Source organism: Eleginops maclovinus, chromosome 18, assembly GCF_036324505.1.
Source record: "Eleginops maclovinus isolate JMC-PN-2008 ecotype Puerto Natales chromosome 18, JC_Emac_rtc_rv5, whole genome shotgun sequence".
NCBI lineage: Eukaryota > Metazoa > Chordata > Actinopteri > Perciformes > Eleginopidae > Eleginops > Eleginops maclovinus.
Genome location: NC_086366.1, coordinates 3830164 through 3844658, shown reverse-complemented (window position 1 = coordinate 3844658; position 14495 = coordinate 3830164). Strand labels below are relative to the sequence as shown.

Here is a 14495-nt window from a genome sequence, read left to right as displayed (position 1 = left end):
GCCATTACGTCACGTTAGCTACTACGTTTATTCGAGCTCGTCTGGCTCACAATCCCATCATGCTGTGTAACAATAGTTAAATGTGCTGAGCTCTTGGGACTTGGGAGTGAAATGGAAGAACAGTCTGATTATCCGGCTAAGTGAGCGGCATACAGATCAGAGCATGTGAAGCTGGGGGATCAAACAAAGACAGATGCAGGTCAAAGACGTTATGAGCAGCAGCAGGTATCTGTCGAATCATAGGAGCAGGGGGGAGGGTGTCAGGCAGAGAAAAAGCAGAGCCTAGCGAGGGAACAGGTATTGATGGAGGCTAAAGGTGAAGATTAGCAGGTCAGCCGTAACATTGGACTTGTTTACACACTCAAGCCTGCAGCTCCCCACTGATCATCCTTTGAAATTCAACATATTGAACAATATTTTTCGAGGCTTTTGAACCACAGTAGGGTTCTTCTTCTTTAATATCTAGCCAATATGTTCTGGTTTTGTTAATGTCATTATCTTTCCAGAAACGTTATCACACCCCAAAAGAAGGATTTTTTTACAGAAAATAAACAGGCTCTTTGAAGCGCCTCCTCTAACCGGGTGCAGTAACACTTCGCTCATCACTTGACTTCGCTTCTATACTCGGCACACTTTCTGCCTCTCTCTCTCTCTCTCACTCTTCATCTCACTTTTCTGCCCCTTGCCTGTTGCCGTGGTAACCAGCAGAGGGGGGAGAGTGAAGGGAGAGATGGAGGCAAGATGAGAGGAAGGGAAAGGAGGTAGGGGGTAGTGTTAGGTTTCTGGGTAAAGTAGCCACTCTTCTTCCTCCCTCTTTTTATCTTCCAATCTCTCCAAAATCTAAGGCTCCTTATCGATCCCAGGCCAATTATTCCCCGTCCTTCTGCTTCCTCTTCCTCATTATTTTCCCACAGTGGTGGAGGGGTTTATTTTGTTCTCCTTTGTCCACAATTGTGTGCTTTTCTACTCCACCTTGTGCCCATCTCCAATACATCTCAATGGAAAACATCAATACTTAAAAGTGCCTCACAACAAGTGTATATTTTTCAATAAATTTGCCTCACTAAGCACCAAAACTCATCTTCATCTCTACCAACGGATCCACACACACACCTCCCACATTACCTGTATTCTAAAGCACCTGATCCCGAATGTAAACAGCGTGGAAGGTTTCATTACAAGAGGCTGACATTAAACACGTTCTCGGATAATATGAAAGGAGCCGCTGTGAGAGAAGCATTTCAATTTCCCTGGAAGTTGAATAATGTAGATCGCTGGAGCAGCAACACCATTGTGTGTGTGTGTGTGTGTGTGTGTGTGTGTGTGTGTGTGTGTGTGTGTGTGTGTGTGTGTGTGTGTGTGTGTGGCTGTGTGTCTGTGTGGAGTGTGTCTGTGTGGAGTGTGTGTGTGTGCATGCGCAGAATGCAGACTGTCAGACGCACAGTGTGATTATATTTCACATCACTGTACGCATTTCATTTTTGACAATTAACTTCACGCCTGTAATGAGAGCTTTAGATGTGACAAACACCCACTCAGTGTCAGATAGTGAGAGGAAGAGAAAGGAAGAAGAGACGGCAGGTCGGGAGGGACAATTGCTGGAGGAGAAGAGGCGTTATGGACTTGTGTTGGCATAATATTTTAGCATAATTACCACCGCCTGTGTGATAACATATTAGCCAAAGGGAGCAACAAACACAGTCTGCTGGGAGTGGGTTGTGATATCACGTGTTAATATGTCTGCCATGTCTGAAGCATATTTATACAACATAGGGCTGAGATGAATGATGGTTCATTTCTATGAATTGATCAAACTTTAAATCTACAAATGGTGAAAAAATGATTCCCCTGAAAGCGTTATACCATTCAAACTGCGTGTCTCTTCTTACAATTCAAAATGACCAATCACAAAAACAAACAGATTTGAAAAACTTGAATCAAAACTCCAACATTTTTTTGCCGATTGGCCAATAAATTATTCAACTAATGAATATGTGAGTCTGCAGAGACAATACATGTGTGTGCATTAAATGTACTTTGATGTTAGGTTTTAGTGGGAAGCCCCAGACAATGTAAAGAGGACCTATTGTGCTTTTTGGGGGTTTCACCTGTCCTGTAGTGTGTTATATAGGTTTAAGTGCATGTACATGGTCTGCAGAGACTAAAATTCCTGTGTTCCCTCTCTAAGCGGTTGACCAATCACAACAGACCTGGCCAGCTAATTAGGTTTCAGACAGAGGGTGAAAAGAGGTCCTGCAGCACGGACTGTAAAATAGAAAAATAAAGAGCTTTTTGAACATTAAAGCACGTCACAGTAGAGACATAAAATACTCATATCAACCTGAAACTCCACTTTTGAATCAATGACTTTTGTATTGATTGGTGCATACATTATTAAACTAATCAATATGTGAGTGTGCAGACAATCACAGCGTGCAATAGAGGAACTTTCCTGTGTGTTTTTTTTTACATTTGAGTGCGAAGCCACAGGCAATTTAAATGCCTCTTCTGGATATTTTTGCATAGAAATGAGGCTCTAGGTATGCTCGAGATATTCTAGCCTAGAAATAGGGTCATATAGCCCTGGGAGTGCAGGAAAGAAAGAAATAAAGATGCTCTGGAGAGGAGAGAAAAAACAGGTGGGGGGTTTGCTGTGTGGATAATCTAAAGCTATTCGATGGCATTAACAAAAAAAAAAAAACCTAATGCAAGAATCCTCCCTCGGCCCCGCCACAGATTACAGCAGTGGGTTCGCGTGTGGAAGCTATTATATAATTCATTCTCCGTGATGAGATTTTCCTCCATGGCTGGTTCTCCTTTCGCGCTCGCTGTCCTCAGCACTGGCAGGTTTCTCTTTTAATTTAAGGCCGAGATGTCCGAGCCACTCTGAGGGTTTTCTTTTTTTTGGGTGACTCGATAATCTTTTTATCCCTGTCTGGATCTAATTCATCTTAAACAGTAATTGTATGTCTTATTTCAGTGCGTTTTAAAACAGTCTCTGCTCACCGCGTGTTGTGCGAGCGTGCATACATGTGCATGTTTTGCCCTCCCATTTAGTGCGATACCATCTCTCTCTGGCATTGTGAATTCTCGGCGCACTAAGCTCCTTAATGGAGTCACTACAAGGGCAAACGCATTTTATAATTTTTGCATTTATTTCCCTCCCTCCATCTCCCTGCTTCCCCTCCAGCTGATCAGAGGTGTGCACATTAGCATTAAGTCTTTTATTCTTCATTTTATTTTGGAAGCCATCCCTGCTAACCTGCCATTTTTGATGAGAGGTACATGTGAAATAGACTCTGTGAAGGATTCCCTCCTAACCTTCGACTCCACATCTGTGCCATGCAGGACCGACAGAGCCACTGTGTGATTGGAAGATTACCCCCTCACACAGACAAATGCCCCCTAATGATTATCTGCCTATAAGGTGTTCCTCCCCCTGGATCCATTGTCACAATAGTGTCGGCATAAACACATCTTTTCTAATTGATTTATTTACTGTGCACAAAGTCAATCATATGTTGATTTTATCTAATAAATCCAGACTTATCTTGAAGGAGGGTTGCAGATGAAATGGAGGACTGAGGTTACAGTGGGATTGGAAATGAAAAGCTGTCCACTGAGGCTGTCAGAGTAGATAGTGTATGAGGGATGTCTCTATAAAAGTTCATCGATCTTGCAGGAAACGTGACCCTTAAGCTGGTGTTGGAGGTTTGTCAGATTGCTAAATCCTATTTACTATCGAACTCCACATTATGTAACACCTTACACAATAACTATAGACTTCCTTACTACAATGTTGGCTTATTTACTCTTAAAGGGACCACGATGTGTGTGTATAGGAGTGCCCTTGAGATCCGTGTGTGTGCCCTTATGTTGAACTTGCTTTTTTTGCATGGCATATGTAGATTAATATCCCACAAAGATATCTGTTGACTGGCAGCTGTACATACTCCAGTTAAAAAGTGATGCTCATCTTCAGGTTCATATTGGTATTCCTGTCTCTCCTGGGACATGTCTCCATGCTTTAATGTTCAAAAAGCTCTTTATTTTTCTCATATTGCCTGTGCTGCAGCTCCTCTGTTCAGCCTCTGTCTGAAACCAGAGCCCAGTCTGCTCTGATTGGTTAGCTGGCCGGCTCTGTACGTGATTGGCCTATCACGTACAGTACCAAAAACCTTTATAAGACACTACAGGAAAAGGAAAACCCCAAAATTGCGTTATAGGGCCTCTTTGAGCAACAAATGAAAAACTAAGTCCAGGTCCCTCTGCAGCTTCGTTCCAGACTTTAGTCACAATATACACAGCGTACATGCTCACACACACACACACACACACACACACACACACACACACACACACACACACACACACACACACACTGTGCAAAAGGCAAAAAGCTTGCCGTCTAAAGTGCTCGCCTGGTCTCAGATATGAAACATAAATGAGGGATGAGTGAAGTAAGCGAAGAACAAAAACAGGACTGTTTGTAAAGAAAGGAACAGAGAGGAAAATAGAAACCTGTCGTCCAGCTTCTGTGTGTGTAACATCACAAAGCACATAGGTGTGTACAGACATGCCAAGTCAGCGCAATTAAGCTTTGTTGACATTCACACACACACGCTTAGAGAGTGAATTGAAGGTAACCCAGTTCCTGCATCTGTAATCTCCCCACCCCACACACACAGTAATAGCTGCTAATCCACAAACCAGGTTCATCACGCTGTCACCTGTTGCTAGGACAGGGAGGCAGAGAGAGGGAAGTTTATATCCAAGTCAACAACGGAGGGATTACACTCTGTGTGTGTGTGTGTGTGCACATGTCTAAATCGTCCACAGCTCCAATTAGGCTAATCTGAGGTCACAATGGTAACGTGTCCTAATGATTCATAAGACACTCAGGTAAAGCACTGGATGAGTTTCACCTGGGGATAAACCAGATTATAATCCCATTCAAATCTGCCATGGCCTTCATTTGTCACTTTTTATTGCAACAAATGTGCATGTGCTAATATATATATATAGTTATATATTTATGTTATTTAGGGACGTATTCTTTTGGCAAGGTTTTTATTTAATTCTGCATAATTTTAGCCTTCTTTACCGATCTGGAATATAATATATATAATATATTCAGTGGTGGAAAGTACTTTTTTGACACATTTAATGCCACTTTGTACTTTTTTGTCCTCTACATTTATTTTAATACTAATTACAAATGCAGTACTGTACGACTAAACTACACAGCATTTAAATTATCTTAATTTGGTCCACATTGGGAAACAACAATACTATATATGCTATGTATAAACTGCATAATACAGTATAATAACCATAAAAATATGTCTAATACTGTCCAAAAATCCATTCTGCATAACTATTTCTGAGTACTTTGACATTTGCATTGCGCCTTAGTGCAGGATGAGTAACTTTTCTTTTTGTACTTTAAGCATATTTTAATGCTTTTAATTTGAATGTAGTATCTTAATGTATTTCTAATTCTGCCAACGCTGCATGTACTCGAATTTATGAGTAATAAATGAATGATTTGACAGCATTTTGGGGGCAGATTACAAAAACATGGAGAACGAGTCGCACGGGAGCGAGGTGTTATCTTTGTAACATACATAATATACCACTAGAAATGTCAAATATAGATAATATGTAGTTCTTTTTATTATAAATGGATGTTATTCAAAGGCTTCACATCATATCTGGTTTATAATAACGGTAAATCAGAGAAAAATCTAAACGACTTCCCGTATCTTGTGCAAATGTGCCACACAAGTACTATAATATAAATGTTAGTCCTGTACGAATAAAGAAGATGTCTCCACACACACACACACACACACACACACACACACACACACACACACACACACACACAAACAAACTGCGTGTTGATAACAAGCTGTGAGTTATGAGTGCTGACGACCCGCCGAGGCTGCGCTCACAACCGTCCTTCTTCTGCGGTGTTTACTCTGGCTGAGAGATGAGATTTGGAGCGCTCCTCTTCTCTGGTTCTTATCAGCAGAAGCAGTGACTTGTCTCTCCTGCATTTTTAGTCCTCCTTTCCTTCTCTTTTTCCTGCCTCTGCTCCTTCTCTCACACTTTTTTTTTTAAGGGGTTCAGAAGTTCTTCATGAAGCTCCCTGCTGTGATTTCAATTTCAGATCCTTCCTCTCAGCCGTCATTCTGAGCCTTCTTTCTATTTTCTACTTTAACTTTTTCATCTGTCATTTCAAATGAAGGTGTCATTGGGTTTGCTTTTTAAAACCAATAATAGTGCAGGGTATTTTTACATTGCAATATGTCCATTTTTAGTCTTTTTGAAAGCTGATTACTCAAAAATGTTCCCTTCATTTACATTCATCCTTTCTTCGCTCTCTTATCTTTCCTTCCTTCGTCTCTGTGTCCTTCCACCAAGCACGTGCCATTCCTGGGAAGGATATCTGAGGACATCTCCTCCTTCCTGACACAGTAAATCATTGTGCGTTTCTGACGATTAACCCCATTTGTCTCACTCTTTCTCTCTCTCCAGGATCCTGCTCACTGTAGTGGTGATCTTCCGTATCCTGATCGTGGCCATCGTTGGAGAGACCGTGTACGAAGATGAGCAGACCATGTTCGTCTGCAACACCCTGCAGCCCGGCTGCAACCAGGCCTGCTACGATAAGGCCTTCCCCATCTCCCACATCCGATACTGGGTCTTCCAGATCATCCTGGTGTGCACGCCCAGCCTCTGCTTCATCACCTACTCCGTCCACCAGTCGGCCAAGCAGAAAGATCGGCGCTACTCCTTCCTCTACCCCATCATGGAGAGGGACTACGGTGGAAGGGACGGGACTCGTAAGCTCCGCAACATCAATGGTATCCTAGTTCAACATGGCGGGGACAGCGGGGGAGGGAAGGAAGAACCAGACTGCCTGGAGGTGAAGGAGATCCCCAACGCGCCGCGGGGCCTCACCCACGGGAAGAGCTCCAAGGTTCGCCGGCAAGAAGGCATCTCCCGCTTCTACATCATTCAGGTGGTGTTCAGGAACGCGCTGGAGATCGGCTTCTTGGCCGGCCAGTACTTCCTCTACGGCTTCAGCGTGCCTGGGATTTTCGAGTGTGACCGCTACCCGTGTCTGAAGGAGGTGGAGTGCTACGTGTCCCGCCCCACGGAGAAAACGGTGTTCCTGGTGTTCATGTTCGCGGTGAGCGGCATCTGCGTGGTGCTCAACCTGGCCGAGCTCAACCACCTGGGCTGGCGTAAGATCAAAGCCGCCATCCGAGGCGTCCAGGCCCGCAGGAAGTCGATCTGTGAGATCCGGAAGAAGGACATGGCGCACCTGTCCCAGCCGCCCAACCTTGGACGCACCCAGTCCAGCGAATCAGCGTACGTCTGATGATGAAGAGAAGAAAAAGGTTTGAGGAGGAGGAGGAGAGGGGTGAATGTGCAAGGGAGGGAATTAATTATGATTTTAATTTGAGGAAGGCGGCGCGGAGATGACCCCTCCTGAACGAAACAGAATGTAAAAAGAACCAAACCTCCGTCTCAACGACTTTGAGGGTCGAGAAGGAGGAAGCGAAGAAGAAAATTAAAAAACAGAGAGACCATATTTTAAAAAAAACATATTTTGGTCTCATGGGGAGATAATCCAACTGCCATTTTCTACTTTTTGTCTTTAAAAAAAAAACTAATTACCCTCTCCTCTGCCCCTCTTTTCTTTTAAAGTGGGGGAATTAAATCCTCAAGGGGCTGGAGAGGGAAGGACTTGAGATGAGAAGTCGAGGGTTAAGGAGATGAGAAGAGATGAGATGCTGTTTTGTATTCTTCGGGGACATTTGGAAGATGACGGCGGTGTTTGATGCATCCCATGGTGCTTTACTTCTGGACTGTGTCAGGTTAAGAAGACGGGAGGGGGAGCCTGAGCAGCAGCATCGTTAAAAGACGAACGGAAGAACTGTCAGGGCTGTCTAGAGAGCGAAGTTTGTGAGATGGAGAGGAAGGACGGTGGGCCACATCACTCTGGGAAAACACATGATATACTCGAGGTTTGGAGGGTCTTGCTTTCGTTCCCCTCGGCCGTAGCCAAGAGAGAGAGAGCTGCCTCTTATCAGTGTCAGCTGCGCCTCTGTTGGAACATTGTCACGAGCTGAAGCCAAGAGAGACTGACGATGTTTATGTTTTGTCTCTTGGCAAAAGATGATTTTAACACAAACACATCAAGTACCATAAACACTTTTTCTTTTTTTGTTTCTCCCCGATCCCTCGTCCCTCTCTGCTCCGCTGGTTGGCAGCTATATGGACCCCAGGGGCTTCTGGTGACAGTAATGACTCTCGCTGCTCTGCTTCTGCTTAAACTTCGGAGGGGTAACTAATGAACAAACGGTCGTGTAAACGTGTGTCTCTCCTAAAGCACAAACCAAACTTCCAGCATTCCTGTGTGCTGAGAGACGGGGGAGAGACGGGAGAGGAAGGGAACGGGAGTCGGAGAGGAGATCACTTTATAGCAGATTTTATAAAAATATATCACCATGATTTTTTTTCTTTGTTTTTTCAAAAAAAAGCGATGGTGCCATCCTTGAGATATTTAATTATTGTTAAGAGTATATCATGGTAATATTATTTATCCATTTAGAGTATATCCAAATAGATTTATTTATCTTTGCGTGCGGGGTTGGTTGGGACATCTTGTCGCTGTTTCTTTTTTATGTGTAAATCGTCTGTCTTTTTTTCATTTTTGATTAGTTAAAGCATTTCTCACCGAAGGATCTGATTAATGGCATGAAGGCCTACAGTGCAGGAGGAGTCTGTGCAGCTGATTTTTATATTATGTGCAACCTCATAACAATTGTTTCTTAATTGCATTCAAAATGTAAAACAAAGCATGTTCGGGCGTCTCCTGCAGAGAGCCTTCTTCAAAATCAGCTGCACAGATAAAGCCTGTGAGCCGTTAGAAAAAGGCATGTTTACATGACGTTGTGTTTCTTGAATGATCAAGCTGTGTAGCCGACGAGTAGTAACTCGACTAGGGACAGTTGTGTTTTTTGAATCTCAGTGTTTTTTCTTTTTGTTTGCATTTCTTTCCTGACTGGATTTCAGCATGCATGCCTTGTAAGAGAAAAAAAGAACGTCAAGAAAGAAAAAAGATAAAGATGACCGAGAGTGTTGCACCTTGATTTAACGCGGACCAGTTGGAGAGTGGCAGACTGAAGGAACTCATGTTGGAAGCATCCAACTCATACACTAGTGCATCATCAAAACAGGCCTGTGAAACCAGACATAGGGACGATTCAAAGGACTGCAAATGGTGTGTTTTAAAAGAAATCCAATGATTTAAATCACGTTAACACACGCATTTATAGCCATTACATTTAAAATCAGTCAATCTTCAAACCTGTTGCAGAGACCACTATAAGTTTAAGTACAATTTTGATTATCCTCTACAGAAAAAAGCAGAAATGCATCTTAAACCCGGTCTAAACACGCTGTAGCTGATCAGCAAACTTATCTTCAGCTTGCTGTTGAGAATCTTCTAGACCACTGCCGAATGAATGGCCTTATGTAGCTTGACACTGTAGGAGCCTAACACTGCCACATTTGGGGGTTTAAAGGGACCACCCATGCACTGATGCACAAATATATAAACACATCAGCAGACCAAACCGTAGCTACAGTATTTTCTAATTTCTTTCCTATTTCATTTCCACTAAATTGCACCAGAACTTGTTGAAATTGTAAAGTAAAAACCTTTCTAATTTATTTTATGTTGAATTGTCTTTCCTTTAACTTGCCTTATCTGCTTGTGCTTTGTTAAAGGATATCCTACATTTCCCACAATGCCTTTGGACACTTCATTATGCTTAGGGTTAACAAAGGGGAAATTTGATACTTAACTAGTTTACATTAAGCAAAATAAAATGTACGCGATTGCAAATGTTTAGTTTGAGTTCATTTGATTGTTTCTACAACTCAAATAGACTTACAAATAAACAAAATACACTTTTTACTTTAAAAAAATGATGTTTAAGCTCTTAACTTTCTACAATTTGTGTAGTTATTTTTCAGAAGAAACGTTTGTATTCTTAATAGCATTGTAGCTACTCTGGATTTACCTTGACACGACAGTAGCTAATACTGTGTCAGAACCCTAAGCATATTTCGACTAACTGTCAGTAGTAATTGATGCAACACCAACAGCTGAAGCGGAAGAAGTCCCCCCCCCAGACACTCTGTTTCCCCATTCACTCAAACTGTCATAATCTCAGTGATTCTTACAGGTGATTATCCCCAGATTTAGGCTCCTGTGAGGATCTCTGTGGGGCTCAATGGGATCGGTGCAGTCTACTGTATGCACGGGGGTGGGGGGCGCTGAAGGTCACGCCAGAATGCCTAAGAATAGAGTTTGAGTCATGGCTCCCCTCAGTAACTGAGAGCCTGTGCTCCTAGCGAAGGCTTAAACTCTGACCTTCAGCTTAGAGGCCAAGCCGATGTCCTGAACTAAACGCTGCTCCTGCAGGTCTTATCTGCACAGAGCGAGTGTGGGGCCCACACATGCCGAACATTTTAGGAAACACATCTGAATGTGAGGAGAGCAGTTTGAGTTCACAAACAATGTTGTGCCATGATAGACTGGTGCAGTGAGGATGTATTTGACCCAAAGTTAGCATTGCAAGGACTCCCTCTGCACAAGCAATATTTGTAGTAGTAGTAATATTGCAGCAAACACGTGTTTATGATACCAAACACGTTTTGGTCAGCAGGAGTCTCCACATATTTTATAACACCATCAATTCCAAACTTCAAATGCAATCGGCAGTGTTACATAGCTAAGATAACGCTTTGAACAAACTACATCATAGTTGCAAGACTGCACCTGCGCTAAGCTAAATGCGGCTGCGACCTTTATTCGTTTATTTGAGACATTTATAGCTTTTGTATTTACTGCTGCTTAAGCTTGTGTTTACACCAGACCTTATTTCAGGTATGCATCCATAAATATGTTAGAAATGTTCTGCAGGGGTCTCTTACTCCTCAAAGTGTTAGACATAGGGTTGAGGGGCTGCTAGCTAACTGCTAACAATTCCTCAGCTTGTTTCTTTGCTAGAAGTTTTTACCTAAGGTTTCTTATCCTACAAAAATAACGGACACTGTGTTTAAACCAGAAAAAACACAGAATGAAGTGGTTTCACAAGATTTCATAGTCAAAAAGGATGAAGGGGCTGCAAGCTAAAGGCTAATGTTGGCTAACCTGGTTGTACAGATAAATGAACAACAAGACGTTCAGGAGGTTTTTACCGAAATTAATATTATCCACAGAGGTCTTCTCCTCCCCAGAGAAAAAACATTAAATAAAGTAGATTTACATTTTTATAAAACGCAGGGCCAACTAGCTAAATGCTAACGTTCCTCAGCTTGTTTGTTTTTTTGATAAATTAAGATTGTTGTCCGATGACTTAAATCGTTCACCCTGTTAAATTATTGAGTCAAAAGTGACTCAGATCTTAATAATGTAAACATGTGACTTAAAACTTGATTAAAAGTACGTTTATGACAGCTTCTGGCAGACAATCACCACTCTAAAGCTTCCTCAAAGGGGATACGTCACCATTTAAGGCCAAAACTAAACACACGTGATCAACGTTTATCTTAATACAGGATTTCTCTAGGTTTGAAAATCGATGCAAACAATTTCGGATGATGCAGATACACATCTCAGCCTTTGTGTATTTGAACTTCCTCCTGTTGAATTCTCTTGTTATGTCTGGTTTCATTCAGGTCAGCAAACTGACAAACACAACGCGAAGATGCAGAGGGCCATAAATGTGTCCTGGTTTTCTTCTGTTTACATTCATCCAGCGTTGAAGGCTCACACAGTCAGTGAGTTCACAGTCACACACTTTCCAAAGCAAGAGCCGATCTTCCGACAGTCCACTTCTCTCCACGGTCTGCTTTTCTATTTGTCGATGTGAAATGAATTATGCAACCTTTATTTTTTTCATCATTTGCTCATCTGTTTTGACTTGTGGATTCTTTTTGTGCAGTGACATATCAAAACATGTAAAGGAACAAAACTTTTTTTTTTCAATGTGTGAAACCAAGGGTCGAATGTCGAAATATAAGAAGAGCAGAAAAACATGTTATATTTCCTCCCTTGCCAAAGTGATATGCAACATTTTGTTAATTTTCCAAGGTTTGTTTGCATGTGTAATGGCTAGAATAAGCATGTTTCTATGTTTTCTTCAGCAGAATCTTTAAAGAAAGACCTTTTTTAAGTCCGCAAAGCTTTTAACGCCAGTTGTGTATATTAATAACCCAGTTCTTTAGATGGTACAGAGCCAGGCACACGATACCAACTCAGTGATGTTTAAACTTCTTATTACAGTCTCAGTTTCCCAAAAGATTTTGAAAACCACCTCACACCGTGAAATGTTCTACTTTAAGAAATTTGCACATGACTATATACCTTTTTAATTTGTGGTAGAAGAGGATTTATAAGCCAAGCAGTCAGGTGATTTACTGTCAAACACAGGGTACGCAGGAATACACGCAAACAGGTTGAAGACGCCAGAACATTCCAGGGTTTAGTCCCCAGCACAATGTGTAGTTAACCTCCAATTTACAGCATCTTTATGTGATATGATTCAATCCTCAGTGAAACTCCTTGTGAGGAACAGTACTGCCACCAGACTCAGGAAAGAAAAACAATGCTGATCTTTTACAACAATATTTTCTAGTAAAAATGCTGTCATTGAAAAATGGTATTACACCATGTCAGCATACTTTCCATTGACCACCTTACCCTGTACTGTAAAGCCCACCCAAGAAAATGGTCTGATTATTTACCCCGTCGGTGCTATCGAGGTCGGACTCTTTACCAAAAACGTGAATCCAGATGCATTCCCTCGTCGTCCTCAGCACACTACTGCCCCACGTATCGCAGGTCATGTAGCAATGCAGGTCCCCTTAAACAAAAACAAGCTAGTTACTCTTGACTGTTACTTTTTTAAAATGGGCTCAAAATGATCCACTGTCATTCTCATTGAACTCCAAACTAACTTTGTGTAGCAACTAATTGGATTCCTCAGGAAAGCAGCATGTTATTAAGCTGCTTCAATCATTAACAGATCATTGAACAACCTCATTACTACTGATGTACTGCCAAAAGACGTTACATTTAATGACATTAAAGCCAATCCTAAGGGCTTTGAAAGTGCCCCCTCTTATACATACTTTATATAAACATAAAAGCCATAATTTAGAAAAAAGAATGATTTTAAACTTGACTCGGTGCATCTTTTTGAAAGTACAATGTGCACTCCATGTAGTCAATCAAGCGATCATGTTTGCATTTAAATGAAAACTAGACATCGTGTTGAGAATGAAAAGCTTTTTACTGTGTTAAATTGAATGAGGACAATAAAGCTCCAGATTCATTTTCTGAAATAAAATGCTTCCCCCCCTTTCAAACCCCCGTCTGATACTGGTGCGCCGTAGATTAAAAACCATTGCAGGGTTCAGAGAGCGACCTCTCAACCTCTCCGTAATCTGTCATGATATCAATCGTGATTACTTCATCTAATTACGCTGAGTGGCAGATACAGGCAGAGCGGGATTTAAACCGACATCCGGATTTGATCAAATGGCCCCCCTGTGCATCCGGCTCGTCTCTCTTTCACCAGATCTGCGACAACAAGCGGGGTCGCTGATTTGAGATTAAGACCAGAAATAGCTTCGGTTTGTGGCGAAAAACGTGGGGAAGCAACGTCGAGTTTAGCCAATATTTGGCATCATAGTCGTTATCAATGTAAGGAATAAAATTCAGAATCAGAAAGGGGGAAAAATGCATTTCTCAGCCCTAGAAACGTATAATTCTTCAGCATCTACTGATGTAAAAGCATGGACTGAAAACAGAAACACACTCACGCTTTGTAAACCTTTCATCTAAAAAAAAAGAAGAAATTTCCGGCTGCAGATTTTATGGTGTACCTGACGGACCTTCGCTGAAGGTTCACTGTATATTTCTGACTGGTGTACTGTATGTAAAGACTGAATAAAACCTTGAATGTTACATCAAGCCTGAACTGGCCTTGTGCCTGCTGATTTATGACCTGTGTGTGTGTTCATGCATTATGTGTGTGCATTGTTTCCTGTTGTGTGTCTGTGCGTGTGCGTGTGTGTGTGTGTGCATGGAGGGGACAGAAAAACACAAAAACGTGAGTGGGAGGATTTTGAGCACGTGGGAGGGATTTAGGAAATAAAAAACAAGCTTTCTTTGGTGCTAGGGAAACTAGAGTTCATATTGATACGGGGCTATATTTAGCCGCCTGAAAACAATATTTGCAGAGAGCTGTCCGGCCCAGCTGGCTGGCGTAATGACATTTCTGAACTCAATAGGTGACACCGAAACCTTTCAACAGGATTAAAACCTTCAGACCATGGTACTGATGAAAGGAAAGGGAGCGTGTGTGTGGTGTGTGTGTGTGTGTGTTTTTTTCTATTGA

The 14495-nt window shown here is 42.0% G+C and overlaps 1 protein-coding gene across 1 annotated transcript in view; it reads left to right on the top strand.

Annotated features, from left to right (window-relative positions):
• LOC134880799 (gap junction delta-2 protein) overlaps nt 1-14062 on the top strand; it is a 31447-nt gene extending 17385 nt beyond the window's left edge. The window contains exon 2 of the mRNA XM_063907878.1: nt 6544-14062. Within this exon, the coding sequence (XP_063763948.1) occupies nt 6544-7393 (850 nt within the window). The 3' untranslated portion in view covers nt 7394-14062. The remainder of the gene's footprint in view (nt 1-6543) is intronic.
• Nucleotides 14063-14495: the final 433 nt, after the last annotated feature.